The sequence below is a fragment of the Osmerus eperlanus genome, chromosome 5, assembly GCF_963692335.1.
Source record: "Osmerus eperlanus chromosome 5, fOsmEpe2.1, whole genome shotgun sequence".
Lineage (NCBI taxonomy): Eukaryota > Metazoa > Chordata > Actinopteri > Osmeriformes > Osmeridae > Osmerus > Osmerus eperlanus.
In genome coordinates this window covers 16,595,643-16,611,350 of record NC_085022.1, presented here as the reverse complement: position 1 = coordinate 16,611,350, position 15,708 = coordinate 16,595,643, and the positions used below count along the sequence as shown (strand labels likewise).

General features: G+C 47.7%; 2 protein-coding genes across 4 annotated transcripts in view; one reads left to right on the top strand and one right to left on the bottom strand.

Moving 5' to 3' along the window:
• Window positions 1-11,881, top strand: part of abtb2b (ankyrin repeat and BTB (POZ) domain containing 2b) — a 41,672-nt gene extending 29,791 nt beyond the window's left edge. For both annotated transcript variants that reach the window (XM_062461966.1, XM_062461965.1), the window contains 14 exons: window positions 3,547-3,699; window positions 4,150-4,315; window positions 4,485-4,574; window positions 4,844-4,945; window positions 6,939-7,035; window positions 7,342-7,477; window positions 8,124-8,359; window positions 8,557-8,735; window positions 8,948-9,053; window positions 9,196-9,298; window positions 9,499-9,580; window positions 10,213-10,281; window positions 10,874-10,987; window positions 11,217-11,881. In XM_062461966.1, the coding sequence (XP_062317950.1) occupies window positions 3,547-3,699; window positions 4,150-4,315; window positions 4,485-4,574; window positions 4,844-4,945; window positions 6,939-7,035; window positions 7,342-7,477; window positions 8,124-8,359; window positions 8,557-8,735; window positions 8,948-9,053; window positions 9,196-9,298; window positions 9,499-9,580; window positions 10,213-10,281; window positions 10,874-10,987; window positions 11,217-11,432 (1,849 nt within the window). In that variant the 3' untranslated portion in view covers window positions 11,433-11,881. The remainder of the gene's footprint in view (window positions 1-3,546; window positions 3,700-4,149; window positions 4,316-4,484; window positions 4,575-4,843; window positions 4,946-6,938; window positions 7,036-7,341; window positions 7,478-8,123; window positions 8,360-8,556; window positions 8,736-8,947; window positions 9,054-9,195; window positions 9,299-9,498; window positions 9,581-10,212; window positions 10,282-10,873; window positions 10,988-11,216) is intronic.
• Window positions 11,882-15,366: 3,485 nt separating this feature from the next.
• brsk2a (BR serine/threonine kinase 2a) overlaps window positions 15,367-15,708 on the bottom strand; it is a 56,579-nt gene continuing 56,237 nt past the window's right edge. For both annotated transcript variants that reach the window (XM_062461967.1, XM_062461968.1), the window contains one exon: window positions 15,367-15,461. In XM_062461967.1, the coding sequence (XP_062317951.1) occupies window positions 15,439-15,461 (23 nt within the window). In that variant the 3' untranslated portion in view covers window positions 15,367-15,438. The remainder of the gene's footprint in view (window positions 15,462-15,708) is intronic.

Here is a 15,708-nt window from a genome sequence, read left to right as displayed (position 1 = left end):
TAAAGGTATATTATTCATGTTTTGCTCTTTTTCTTCACTCTACCTCTCTCTTTATCTCTGCCGCATCTCTCTCTCCCCCCTCCCTCTTCTCTCCTATGAACCTCTATAAAAACTTTGAAACTCAAACCAGAGCTCTGTGTGGCCCACCTCTACACTGAGTCTGCACAGGTTGGTGCTACAAGGCCTGTAGCTAAGGTTTTCAGCACTGTTTGTCTGGTTTGGTTACACTGAGAGTGTGTGTACGTCTCTGTGTGCGTGTGTGTATTGTTAGTAAACAGAGGGAGAAGGGACCACAGTGTGTGTGAGCTATTATGCTATTACTTTCATCAGAAACAACTCCTCTTTCTTTTCCTTTCATCTGCAAAATCAGTCAGAACCTTTAATGACCAATTTAGTTTACTGTTCCAGAACTCCCCTCCCTTATAATAATGAGAGTTTCCAAGGCATGAGTAACTCCTCAGACCACCTCAGACTCCCCAAGAGGAATGCACTATTCATCAGCCGGGGGAGGGGAAAGACAGTTGTTTTGGTAAAACATTATAATAACTTCACAACATGAAACCGTTGCAAATAATTAGTTAATTGTCAGTTCATAATTTATAAAACATCATGAATACATGAGTACATGTATGACTACGCTTTATAAAAACACAGTGGCATCCATTGATGTGACAACTATTCAACAGCTTTTATCATGTTTTAACAGCTTCATTTCTAAGATGTATAGCACAGAGAGTGGGTTCATAGGAGTGCGTGGCCTCTCTTCTCTCTCTCTTTCCTGTTCTCCTCAAGGGTGATGTGTAAGAGTGATAAGGATTGAGTAAAGGCCCTGACAACTAATAAAATAAGTCCTTCTACAAACCGTGTGGGAGGGCAGAGGAAGTAATCTGAGCCGTGATCAGTTGTTTAGACTGACCTGCACTCAGTAACAGGGCTAAAACTGGTTCTGGTTCTGGCTCCAATTTAGACTAAAAAGAAAGATACAGCGAGAGATTGATAAGTGGATAGCGTAGAGAGAAAAAGAGAGGAGATCTGACCCTAGGTCAGGGGTAGCCAGCCCCCTGCGTGTTTGGCTGTGCACCAGTCAGTCTAGAAGTAACCTGGGACCAGGTTTGCAGTTCAGGGGTGCTGTGGTTCTGATCTTTGCCCCCTGCAGAGCCAAGGTCCCTTACCCAGGCCTTGCAGGGTTAAAGGTCAGGAGTCAAACACCTGACCCTGATCTAAAACCTCTTTTATTTTATTACTCACCAGGTGTGTGAAGGAGAGTGTGTGTGTGAAACAAAGTTTAAACCGTGCACGTCTTAAAAATGTGTAGGCAGTAAATGTGTACTGTGTGTGTGCGTGAGAGAGCATGTATCACACTGTTAAAAGTGGAGGTAGGATTGTTAGTGGGCCAGTGCAGTGGGGTAGCCAGAAGGGCTATCTGGTTACAGTCAGTTATGGCTATCTGGCTTTGATGTGGCAGGAGTCTGGGGCGGAGTGGAGGTGTGTGTTTCAGGCGGGGGTTGGGGCGGGTGGGGGGGGGGGGGGGGTTAAGCTCAGGGGAGTCAGGCTGAGGGGTCACCCCGGAGGGGTAACCACCGGGTGAGGAGGGGGGAGGAGGGGGATGGTTCGGGGAGAGGGTGTTGGTCGGGGAGTGTTACTGACACACTCTGTGTGCTAGTCAGTCTGGTTCAGTGACAGGGGTGTGCAAACACTCAAATGCCTCACTCATGCGTGAACGCATTCACGCTCCCACTCAGTCACACTTAAATGCACACACACGCACACACACACACACACACACACACACACACACACACACACACACACACACACACACACACACACACACACACACACACACACACACACACACACAGAGCTAACAAGAAGGAAACAAACCTAATGCCGGGAAATGTTGCACAATGCAAACATTATACTCATAACATTGTTGAGTGTTATCTACTGTTCCAGGTAGAATATAGTCAGAGGAATGTACCATTCATCAGCTGGAGGGGGTTGCGGGGGGGGGGGGGGGAGGACCAGAGGACTGGGGCTGCAGAGTGGCTTGCTCTAGGCAGAAAAGCTTCTTGACGAATCAATAAGCAGTTTAAGAGCGTCTGCTGTAGGGATTTGTGACACATGTTTGGACTAACATTCAATAAAGTAGCAGTGTCAGTCTGTAAGCAGTGGAGACACACACATGCTGCCTTCAAGCCATGTGCCAGATAAAGGGGGGAAGAGGAAGCAGTATAGCTCAGATCCAAAGATGAAATGGATCACCCCTCCTCCCCCTCCTCTTCTCCTCCTCCTTGTCTTCTTCCAAAGCCCTGGGGCCCCCAACTCAACCAAGCCCTCAACCCCCCCTTCATCAACACCACGACCAGCCTGTCATCTTGCCCACCAGACAGCCCTTCAGTACCTGCACTCATCACCCACCTGCCCTTATTAGCTGTTGTGCAGTCGCATAGAAATTTTGATATATGTTTTGGTCTGACTGACTGAGACTGACTAGCTGGTTGATTGGCTGCCTGGACGACTGACTGCCCTTGCTGGAGAGAGCGACAGTCCTGCCTAATGGCCCAGCTAATCTCCACTTGGCCCTGCGTCCTCAGCCTGACTCTCAATGGACGAGACACACGCACACAAGCGCACATACGCACATACGCACACACACATGTTCTGACTCCACACTCTGAAACCCCCGTTAGCTCCACGTCCAACCCCCCGTCCTTCACCCCCCGTCCTCGGGCTGGGTCTCAGCTGCCAGGCCTGGTGACAGCATCTAGTCTCACAATAAACCCCCCCGTCCGTGTGTGTGTGTGTGTGATGCTCTGTAGGAGATCACATGAGGCCTTCCATCTCTCTGTCATGGAGGTCACCCTTTGTGGAGAGTGAATGACACCTGCACAGGGATCCAGGTGCTTATTAAGTAGTGTGGTGTCGTGTATGTGTGTGTGTGTGTGTGTGTTCCTCCCCAGATGAAGGTGAAGCTCTCGGGATGGCTCCCAGCAGGACTGAGATAACAGAGTCATTAGAGATAAGACTGAAACACTCTGAAATGCGGCCAGCCTATACACAGACAGCTGTATCGTCTTCTTGGTGGCTAGTTCGTCACATTCCTTTACACACGTGAAAACTAGGAAACGTGTGGGAGTGACAGAGGTTTAACGTAGGGTGGAAAAACTGTGACTCCGAGCGAATGTTTCTCAAGGTCATGAAAGGTGCTGAGAGAGATTCACTGAGCGGAATACTCAGGCACTCAGATCAGACACACACTCCCCCTAGCACAGCTAACTGAACGACCATCCCTCAGTCTGACAGTGCACAAAGGGAAAGATCAGTAGCTCAATGAGAACACATAGATTTTCCCATGATGTCACTGATTTCCACATTAGCGTTTCAATTCTCGAGCCCTGACTGGTGCAAATAGCTTCTGTCTGGCTCTCTTCGGTTATCTGAAGCTAACATAATGAGTGAATGTATTCGGAGCCGGTGTTTCTAGTATCCAAGGATTAGAGCATAGTCCTCATCCTCATCCTTGTCCTCCTCCTGTCCTCTCAGACCCTTCCTGTTGTTGCCGCCCCTCATGGAGTGGATGAGAGTGGCCATCGTCCACGCCGAGCATCGCAGGAGCCTATTGGTGGACAGTGATGATGTCAGACAGACCGCCAGGCAGCTCCTCCCGGGGCTGGACTGTGAACCTCGCCAGCTGAAGTAAGAGAGGAAGCACACACACACACACACACGCGCATGCAGTCGCGCGCACACACACACACACACACAAACATGCCCTTTGAATGCCACTTGCATGTGTTTAGTGATCCATATACTCCTGTATGACCCCAGAGCCTTTAATCGGATTAGACACACCAGGAAACACTACTGTTACACCAGCCATATGGTCCAAGGCTCTCTCTCGTTTGAACTCGCTCACTCACTCAGTAGATCATATACACATATTAAATAAGTCCATTCTTCCTTTTCCTCTCTTTTTCCTCTCTCTCTCTCTCTCTCTCTCTCTCTCTCTCTCTCTCTCTCTCTCTCTCTCTCTCTCTCTCTCTCTCTCTCTCTCTCTCTCTCTCTCACACTCTCTCTCTCACACTCTCTCTCACACTCTCTCTCACACTCTCTCTCACACTCTCTCTCACACTCTCTCTCTCTCAGGCCGGAGTGCTGCTTCAGTTCATTCAGGCGACTGGACTCCAGAGCTGCGACGGACAAGTTCCACCTGGACCTGGGCTTCCGCATGCTCAACTGCGGACGCACCGATCTGATTGGACAAGCCATCGAGCTGCTCGGGCCGGACGGGGTCAACAGCATGGACGATCAGGTACACTGGTAGTGTGTGTGTGCGTGTGTGTGTGTGCACGCGTGAGTGTGTGCGTATGCTTGTGTGGGTGTGTTTAATTGGACCATAAGGCAACCATATGCCCAGATAATACCATACGTAGATCATCCTCTAAAGCAGCGTGCTCCCCCCCCTCCCCCCCCCCCTCCAGGGCACGACCCCTCTGATGTACGCCTGCTCAGCAGGAGACGAGGCCCTGGTCCAGATGCTGATCGATGCCGGGGCCAACCTGGATGTGGCGGTAAATATTGTAGACATCCATTCTGCCCAGGATACTTTGTGCAGGTCTCAGACAGACACATACAGACACACACACACACCTGACACACAATTTCCTGCTGAAGCTATGAAATCAAAGCCCGGTCTATGAAATGAATAAGTAGTTCATTAAAAAGACTCTTTGGCAAATCACAGGCTAGAGTAACTTAACAGCTGACTACAAAGCCTGCAGTAACTACCGGTGTGGATGAGTTATGGTGGTAGAGTAACACCAGCCTCTGGTCTCTCCAGATCCCAGCCTGCTCCCCCAAGCACCCCTCCGTGCAGCCAGACAGCCGCCACTGGGTGGCGCTTACCTTGGCTGTGCTGCACGGGCACATCTCTGTGGTCCAGGTGAGAACCAGCTACGTCGTCCTCTCCAAACACCAACACTCAGACTCCTCCCCTTCCGTCTCCCCTCTCCGTGACAACAGTCTGAATCAAGCAGAAGCAGCAGCGGTACCAGTTAGAAGCAGTAGTTGTACTAGTTACATGCAGTAGTTGTACTAGTTACATGCAGTAGTTGTACTAGTTATAAGCAGTAGTTGTACTAGTTAGATGCAGTAGTTGTACTAGTTAGAAGCAGTAATTGTACTAGTTAGATGCAGTAGTTGTACTAGTTACACGCAGTAGTTGTACTAGTTACATGCAGTAGTTGTACTAGTTAGATGCAGTAGTTGTACTAGTTACATGCAGTAGTTGTACTAGTTACATGCAGTAGTTGTACCAGTTAGAAGCAGTAGTTGTACTAGTTACATGCAGTAGTTGTACCAGTTAGAAGCAGTAGTTGTACTAGTTACATGCAGTAGTTGTACCAGTTAGAAGCAGTAGTTGTACTAGTTACATGCAGTAGTTGTACTAGTTACATGCAGTAGTTGTACCAGTTAGAAGCAGTAGTTGTACTAGTTACATGCAGTAGTTGTACTAGTTACATGCAGTAGTTGTACCAGTTAGAAGCAGTAGTTGTACTAGTTACATGCAGTAGTTGTACTAGTTACATGCAGTAGTTGTACTAGTTACATGCAGTAGTTGTACCAGTTAGAAGCAGTAGATGTACTAGTTACATGCAGTAGTTGTACCAGTTAGAAGCAGTAGTTGTACTAGTTACATGCAGTAGTTGTACTAGTTACATGCAGTAGTTGTACCAGTTAGAAGCAGTAGTTGTACTAGTTACATGCAGTAGTTGTACTAGTTACATGCAGTAGTTGTACTAGTTACATGCAGTAGTTGTACCAGTTAGAAGCAGTAGTTGTACTAGTTACATGCAGTAGTTGTACTAGTTACATGCAGTAGTTGTACCAGTTAGAAGCAGTAGTTGTACTAGTTACATGCAGTAGTTGTACTAGTTACATGCAGTAGTTGTACTAGTTACATGCAGTAGTTGTACCAGTTAGAAGCAGTAGTTGTACTAGTTACATGCAGTAGTTGTACTAGTTACATGCAGTAGTTGTACTAGTTAGAAGCAGGGAGGGCGAGGGGGCCCTCCCCCGCCTGTGCAAGGCCAGGATGAAGGCCCTGCAGGAGGCCAGCTACTACAGCGCCGAGCAGGGAATCAGGTGGCTGACCGGTGAGGGAATTGGGCTAGTAATCCGAAGGTTGCCAGTTCGATTCCCGGTCATGCCAACTGACGTTGTGTCCTTGGGCAAGGCACTTCACCCTACTTGCCTCGGGGGAATGTCCCTGTACTTATTGTAAGTCGCTCTGGATAAGAGCGTCTACTAAATGTAAAATGTAATGTAGTTACATGCAGTAGTTGTACTAGTTACATGCAGTAGTTGTACTAGTTAGAAGCAGTAGTTGTACTAGTTACATGCAGTAGTTGTACTAGTTACATGCAGTAGTTGTACCAGTTAGAAGCAGTAGTTGTACTAGTTACATGCAGTAGTTGTACTAGTTAGAAGCAGTAGTTGTACTAGTTACATGCAGTAGTGGTACCAGTTACATGCAGTAGTTGTACTAGTTAGATGCAGTAGTTGTACTAGTTACATGCAGTAGTTGTACTAGTTACATGCAGTAGTTGTACTAGTTAGATGCAGTAGTTGTACTAGTTAGAAGCAGTAGTTGTACTAGTTACATGCAGTAGTTGTACTAGTTACATGCAGTAGTTGTACCAGTTAGAAGCAGTAGTTGTACTAGTTACATGCAGTAGTTGTACTAGTTAGAAGCAGTAGTGGTACCAGTTACATGCAGTAGTTGTACTAGTTAGAAGCAGTAGTGGTACCAGTTACATGCAGTAGTTGTACTAGTTAGAAGCAGTAGTGGTACCAGTTACATGCAGTAGTTGTACTAGTTAGAAGCAGTAGTGGTACCAGTTAGAGTGTTTAACTCCCCCCCCCTCACTGTGCAGCTGCTGCTGGATGCGGGAGCTAACGTGGAGGGGGCAGCCGTCCGCAACGGGCAGGAGAGCACAGCAGACACCCCTCTACAGCTGGCATCAGCGGCAGGTGGGTGCAGGGCACACACACACACACGTACACACACACGTACACACACACACATACACACACACACACACACACATACACACACATGAGAACAGAGCCTGTGGTTTTTCGAAAGCGTCCGTGTAGCATTCCCCGAAAGAAATATCTGGGATTTCATACACAAATACACACGCCATGTTACATCATTTGGTCTTTGATTACATGTTCATTTGGATCTCTGTTAAGGGTAACCTTAGGAACTTGTTTATTGCTGTAAATAGAACCTAACTGTGTGTGTGTGTGTGTGTGCGCGCTCCCTCTCTCCAGGTAACTATGAGATGGTGAGCCTGCTCTTGGCTCGGGGGGCGGACCCTCTGTCCAGGACGCACGGCGGGAACGCCCTGACATCATCCCTCTACGAAGACATGAACTGCTTCAGCCATGCCGCCGCACACGGCCACAGGTACGACCCTGGCGGCTAGCCAATCAGAAGGCCTGGTTAGGGCAGGGGGGTTGGGTTTGGGGTAGGTTGACAGTATTGTTGACAAGGTGTTGAGTTTCTACCATACACTTCCTTGCTGGGATGGAGCCCCACTTCCTGTGCCATATGGGGCAGTGCTGGGGTAGGTTCGGGTCACACTCCTTCCTTTCAACACCCATCTGCCCCTAACCAACTGGTAGGACTCCCCACCTGTTCACTCTATGTGTGTTCCAGTGAGTGTGTGTGTGTGTGGCAACGCATGCCTGTGTGTAAACATAGCACATGGATGCCTGTGTGAGTGGGACAGATTAAGGGGTCGTTCCAAAGAGGGCTGAGTTGAATGAACCTGTAGGAATGAGGGCAAAAAATATTCTCTGGAAGTTCTGTCCTCCTCGACTACATGGTGAATGACTCATATACCTCACCCCCCCCCCCCCTGTCACACACACAAACACACACACATCTTTCTCCAGGTATCTATTTCCCGTTGACCTCCCTTTCCATTTCTTTTGGGTCTGCCTTGCCTCCCTCCTTGTCTTAAAATTCACCACCCTGTCAGTCCGTGTGGAGTCCAACATGCAGGCACTCACCCCCCCCCCCCCCCCCCCCCTCTGTCTGCCTTCCCCAGGAACGTGTTGAGGAAGCTGCTGACCCAGCCCCAGCAGGTGAAGGAGGACGTGCTCTCCCTGGAGGAGATGCTGGCCGAGGGGGTGGAGGGGGAGGAGCTGGCGGGGCCGGGGGCGGGGCTGGGCGAGGGGGCCCTCCCCCGCCTGTGCAAGGCCAGGATGAAGGCCCTGCAGGAGGCCAGCTACTACAGCGCCGAGCACGGGTACCTGGACGTCACGATGGAGCTGCGCACTCTGGGTATGTGTGTGTTTTCTCGGCATATACACAGTATGTGTGTGTGTGTGTGTGCAAGACTGCATGTGTGTGTGTGTAGGTGCGTCTTTTTTACATTCAACGTTTGCTAAATACATAGACAAACATTTTAAATATCCATCTATGTGTAGTGTGGCTGCCGCTTCCTGTTGGTGACTGTAGTACCCATATTTTCCCTGTAGGGGTGCCCTGGAAGCTGCACATGTGGTTGGAGTCTCTGAGGATCGCCCAGCAGCAGTCTGGGGCCTCTGTCATCCTCTCCCTCCTCAAGGAGTTCACCACCATCAGGGAGGAGGACTACTGCCAGGAGCTGGTCTCACTGGGCCTGCCCCTCATGTTCACCATCCTGCGCACCACCAAGGTACTGACTCCCCCAGCACTGGTACTGACTCCCCCAACACTGGTACTGACTCCCCCAGCACTGGTACTGACTCCCCCAGCACTGGTACTGACTCACAGAGGTGCTGTAGCACGGACACAGCATAGCAGGATGAAATATTTGAGTTATGTTCATCAAAACGTGCACTCACTATCTCTTTCTATTTCCATGTCTTGCCTCTCTCTCTTCTTCAGAATGAAGCTATAACCCAGCAACTGGCAGCCATTTTCAGCCACTGTTTTGGCCCAGCTCCTCTACCAGCCATCCCAGAGATGAAGGCCACCCTCTCTGCACAGCTGGGTAATGGAGTTTTTATGTCTTCCATCAGGCTTTGAAGTCCTGTAATCCACTATACTGTTCCAGAAAATAGAGATCCACAGTTTATACTGTTTTGCTGAACTGAATTTGAAGTTCCTATGGTACTGTGTCTGTTATTTTACAGACCCCCACTTCCTAAACAACCAGGAGATGTCGGATGTGACCTTCCTGGTGGAGGGGAAGCCCTTCTACGCCCACAGAGTCCTGCTGATCACTGCCTCCGACAGGTGAGGGGGGGAGGATGGGGGAGGGAAGGGATATGGGTCCAGGGTGAAGGAGAGGGGTTCAAGACAATGAAGTGGGAACACACACTAGGGATGGGAGTGAGAGTGTGGTCTAGTACTGAGGTGGTGATGTGATTCTAGAACAGTTGTAATGACTATGATCTCAGTGGTTCATTGTAGTGTTGACGGTGTGATTCCTCCAGGTTCAAGTCTCTGCTGGCTTCGTCTGGGCCTGACGGGAGTAAGGAAGTTGAAATCACTGACGTCAAGTACAGCGTCTTTCAGGTCAGTCTACCAGACAGCAAACTAAACCACTGAAAACAGTTTATTCTCTTCACCCTATATCCTCTTCAGACCCAGAAAAGTTTATTAAATGTTTACATTTTACATATCAAAAGCATTTGTTATAAATATATTTTAAGAAAAAGAAATGTCCCAACATACGTTTTCTAGAATTACACAGCTATTTCTGTGGCTGCTCACATTTTTTACATTATTAGAATGCCCAGGATATAAATACCAAGGGCACTATGATTGCAAAGTTACCAGCCCAAAACCAAGGTCCACCATTGGACATGTATTATTGCTGGGTCTCGGAAGAATAATAACTCAAACTGCTTTAGTTGGACCAGAACAAACACAACTGAACATTTAGGGGTTAGGGGTTTAGGGGTTTTCCTGAAGGAATCAGATAGAGTTCAGAGTTCAATGTGGTGAAGCCATGAGGTAACTCAACCAATCAGAGATAGATCAGTAATTACTTCCTGGGTTAGACATGCTGCACATGCACACCTGATTGGGGTTTCCTGTTGTTTTCCTGAGAGCCAATAAGCCCCAAGGAACACAGGTCCACATGTCCGACCAATGAGCTAATGGAAAAACAAGATGACTAACCTGAACTGTGACCTTGTCCCCAGATGATGATGTCATATCTGTACTGCGGAGGAACAGAGGCGCTGAAGACCAACGTGTCTGACCTGCTGGAGGTGAGAGCTAAAAAAAACCACAATTCAAAAACAACCCAACCTTATTTGTTCTTATCTAGCCCAACACGGAGTGTTAGACATTAACAACACAACAGACAGACTCACAAGCAGTGTTCCAACGGTGTCAGAAGTCTTAATCAGGGCCAAGGTGCATGGTGGATGGGACTATTCAAGCTCTTATATTTGTGTCTCATGCTGGGTTCATGTAGGGTTCTCAAGACTGAATCTTGTGCTAGGTCCCCCCCCCCCGCCCCCCCCCCCCCCCTTCTGGTCTCAACATCAGAGTATCTGTTAGCTGATTCTGGTCTCAACATCAGAGTATCTGTTAGCTGATTCTGGTCTCAACATCAGAGTATCTGTTAGCTGATTCTGGTCTCAACATCAGAGTATCTGTTAGCTGATTCTGGTCTCAACATCAGAGTATCTGTTAGCTGGTTCTGGTCTCAACATCAGAGTATCTGTTAGCTGATTCTGGTCTCAACATCAGAGTATCTGTTAGCTGATTCTGGTCTCAACATCAGAGTATCTGTTAGCTGATTCTGGTCTCAACATCAGAGTATCTGTTAGCTGATTCTGGTGTGTCCCTCCCCAGCTGTTGTCAGCTGCCAACTTGTTCCAGCTGGGGGCGCTGCAGAGGCACTGTGAGCTCATCTGCTCCCGGAGCATCAACCTGGACAACGCAGTCAGCATCTACAGGACAGCCAAGGTAGCACAGGCAGAGACACACCAGACCAACCAGTACCCTCACGTCCTTTTAAACGTACTTAATGTGTGAAAGCTGATATGTACGTTTCTATTGTCGAATAGCTAATTGTAAATCTACAGTTTTATCAGTAAAGTATGTATTTGTCTTCCTTATCAACTCTCTTATTCTCGCTCCCCCTCCTTCCCTCCTTCTCTCTCCCTCTCTTCCTTTCTCTTTTCACCCTCTAAAGGCCCATGATGCTGTGGAGCTGAGCTCGTTCTGCGAGGCCTACTTCCTGCAGCACATGTCGGGTCTCCTGGAGAGGGAGGCCTTCCAGGGCCTGCTGCTGGGGCCCCCAGGGGCCCGCTGGGGGGCTGGGGCCATCCGGGGAGACTCCCCTCTGGAGGAGTTGGAGAGCACTCTGGCCCAACGCCTGCGCTCGCTCTACGTCACCTCCCGCGTGTGACGAGGATAAAGGACAGGGATTGGTGGAGGAGGTCGAGGTTGCCTATACCCACTCATAGTGTTTAATCCCCCCATCCCCATTGGTCAGACTGATCCTGGATCTGAGGTTAGAGGCAGCCTCTACCTGGGGCGGAGCTGGGAGCAGGACATACAAGACCAGGCCGGACACAGTAGACTCCCCCGCCTCCCCCTCTCCCCCCCGGGACATTAATCACACCCCTCTCCACCCAATCTCAACCATGTCTATCTGCGGCAGAGGGGGACTGAATTCCCCTCTTGGAAGCAAGCATCACAAATAGAAACAGAAGGAACGAGACAGATGGAGCCGTTTTAGAATTCTGAAAAACTGTAGAACTCTGCTGCCCCCCGGAGGACAAAGGTTGTTACTGCATCACAGAACTCTGAGGGGAGGTACAGAGACCGGGCGAAGCCGGGGAGGAGAGGGGTGGGGTGGGGTAGGGTGGGGAGGTGTCGTGGGGTGGGGGGTACATAACTAAGATTTTGACTGATCTGAAAGTGTATCTTAATTTCACGTACTTATTTGTTTTTATTTTCTATTTGTCTGTATAACAAAAAATGACAGAATGGGACATTTTCTATTTAATGAGGAAGAAAAGAGTTGTGAGAGTATTTAACAGGGAGTTCCCTTCTTATTGTCTTGTTCCAAGCAGATTATGATATTGACTGTAAACTGAAGCTTCTGTGTATGTGGATCGTGCCAGATCGTGTGCACATTTACAGTGTAGAAGTCTGGTGTACGCCGAAGGGGTATTCTCTTTCTAAGATTCAGTAGCAATGTCCACCATGGGATTTACTGTAGAAATCTAATTCCCACCATTTCAGCACTAAAGTTTAATATTGCAATAAAAGTTCATGCCTGGTGAGCACAGTACGTTTCCTGTTGTTTCTGAGGCCTGGTGGAAGTCTGACAACTGTTGCTGAGAAGGAAGAGAGGTATGGAGACCGCTACGGCGGATGGAGGGGTGGATACCAGTACTGAGGGACGTGAAGATATAGGGAGTCAGATGGCTGAGCGGTAAGAGAATCGGGCTAGTAATCTGAAGGTTGCCAGTTCTATCTCGGCCGTGCCAAATGACAGTGTCCTTGGGCAAGGCACTTCACCCTACTTGCCTCGGGGGAATGTCCCTGTATTTACTGTAAGTCGCTCTGGATAAGAGCGTCTGCTAAATGTAAATGTATATATTGTTCTTACCTGTAATCGTAAATATTACTTTATGCCCTGGAGAAGAAGTTGACCCCCCCGATTATCAATGTATCATTCACACTCTGCCTATAACCTATAGGCTAAATAGCTTATTTGTGACATATGCAAAATATCTTTAATGTTGCTTAGCATTTAAGTGTTTTAAACTTGTAACATAGCAAAAAATAGTCTGATATATTTTTTTCAACGTATAGCGTTTTATAAAGTTTTCGACCCGCAATATATTAGTTCTGAACCGCAAGCCGTGACGCGGGTTGAAATATTTTTTCCCTTAACCCGGAAAATTCTATTTTAGCAGGTTACCTGCGGGGAACCACGTGTATCCGACCTGGTGCAGGACTCTACTCCATACACCAGGACATGACCCGGGATACACCCAGGAGCGTTGGAAGACGGATGGAGACATAAATGGATAGTGACACAGGATAGGCCCCAATGAGCTAGAAACAGATAGACATCCATTCAGTATGTTACAAAGTATCATGCATAGAAAGGTCCTTGTGTGCACACATACACGTGCACACACATATATACGCAAGCATGCACACCCACTCACACGCAAACACTTACAGAAGGCGACACAGCGCGTAACTGAATGAGTTTATTTGTTGCTCACAGTTATGTTACATGGGGATTACATGAGCCTGTTAGTTCCTGCCCTGTCAGAGGGACGCTATGGCCCCTTGTGTCATCGGATGTCCTTAGTGTTGCTAGGTTACCACTGTATAAAAGAAGAGGGTGAACTCTAGGGTATTGCTTTGTGTCTTTATGACCGAAGTTCCCTCTCCCGTGCCCCTGTCACCTGGGTCAGCTAGCTGGACCAATCAGAGCTGTGGGCCAATCAGAGAGAAGCGGAAGCATCATTCAAAACTTTGTGCACAAGATAGAAGAGGAGGAGACTGAAGGATTTAGGAGAGAGCTAGAAAGAGAGAGAGAATTAAGGTTCGGCAAAATTTAAAGGAAACAATATTAGGAGGGGAATTCAAACGCAAAAGTTAGCTTGGTGGAAAAAGAAAGGGATATAGAGAGAAAGAGGAGGGGGGTGAGTATATAAGAGAGAGAGAAAGGCGGTAAGGGCAAAGAGAGAGAAAGAGAGTTGAATGTAACATTAACACTAAAGCCATGCAAAGAAAAGCTCCTGTTTGACATGCACACAGCAATACAAGCTAAAAGCATAGAGCAGGAATCCCCAGTGTTACTTCAGAACTCGTCCCAGCCCCACGTTAATCTATGTACAAGAGTGGACAAGGAGACGCATATTAGCGCCACCTCTGCCTGGCCTACACGCACGATGATATGAAACTGACAAATATCAATAGAAGAGCATATTCCTCTCCAAAAGAGGCTAGTCTACATTCTTAAATTACTGGTAAATCATTATTTTTTTTCAACAGATAAAGCAAGTTCTCTTTCATTCTCCCCAAAGCTAGGGAAGAAAGAATTGGTAACTTGTCAATGTTCACATAATTCAGCTTTAAGTCAAAGGAAAGAAAAAAAATCTCATTTTTTTTCTTGAAATGTTGCCCCATTTACAAACACACAAGGTCTTAAATAACATTCAACTGATCTAACAGCGTTCTTTCATATAAATAGCAGAAGATATCATAAATTAGGATATGAAACAGAAAGATGAATAAATAAGGAAAACAAATATAAAAAAATATCCACAATTGTATTTGAACACTTAATTTCCCCTCAGAACCCTACTGCTGGTTATTGAGACTAGGAGGTATCCATGACAACCAAAAGCAAAGTGCAGTTTAGCAGAGAAAGAGGGACAGGTCAGATGGTAGCAGTCAAAAAAGAACCAGAACAGAAGAACAACATGGAGGACGGGTAGAACTTGTGACATCACAGGCGTTCAGACCTGCTACTACAATAATATCTAAACATGGTGTCACAACTAGACGTTTCATTTTTACATTAGAAATGATATCAGTCTGTACAACAGAATAGATCATTCATTTAAATACCCTCATGACCCCCCCACCCCCTCCCCCTACTCTAAACCATCCAACATCCCCACACCTAACCCTGTTAAACTCTCTCCCCAAACCCCATCTGAAATTACAATTCCAGTCCATTTGCAGCAATGAGATACAGTCTAATAAAGTCTGTTTTTTAAACCAGTTTTTCACACAGAAAATACATTAAAAATGAACCAATACAATCCAGCAAGCGTCCGAGTCGGCTGATAGGCTATCGACAAACTCCTCCCCCTCCACTCCTTCATTTTTTATATTTTAGTTTTGTTTAAGTTTTCTTTTTGTTATTACATCCCAGAGTTTGTCTGTGCATACTAAACCTGTGTATCAGTGTGTGTTTGTGTGCATCAGTTTGTGTGCGCGGTCAAAAGGGTATGTATTGTCAAATGATTTCCATCTGTCCATTTGAGGGAATAGGGATAAGACAATGAAGAATGGGAAGATAGGTGGCTGTGTGCAATTTTGGGTGTGTGCAAGAGAGTGTGTGTACGTGTGTGTGTGTGTAAGAGAGATGTGTGGGTGTTTTATACATGTACAATATCAGGGTGCTGTCTCCGTCTACGGACATTAGGTGGAGCCACAGAAGGGGGAGGAGAAGGAGCAGAGGAGTCTGGATGAAGTGTCAGTTTCCATGGTAACTGGCTTGCGCACTCGCCCCCAAAAAACGGTCCTCCTCCAGCCATATCCGTCCCTGGGCGCTCGCGGGGGTGGGCAGTGGGGGAAGGGGGGCCGGGAAGAGGGAGACTGAGGAAGGGCGGGGCGGACGGAGGAACGGTGTGGAGAGCAGGAGGAGGGGCCTAGTAGGTTTTCTGGATGATTCCTGGTTGCAGAAACAAGTCAGGTCATCAACACACAAGTTAGCAGCAGAGATAGGGGGCGGGGTGGGGGGTGGGGTGCAACTGGATGGTGGAGATTGGTGGTGGGGGGGTTGCAAAATGTCACAGACATTCAGATGAGGAGGAGGTAGGTGTGTGGAGGGGAGGGGTTATGGTGGGGAGAGGATGGATGAGGTTTTGTGAGGGTGTGTGTGTGTGAGAGAGAGAGAGAGAGTGTGTGTGTGTGTGTAC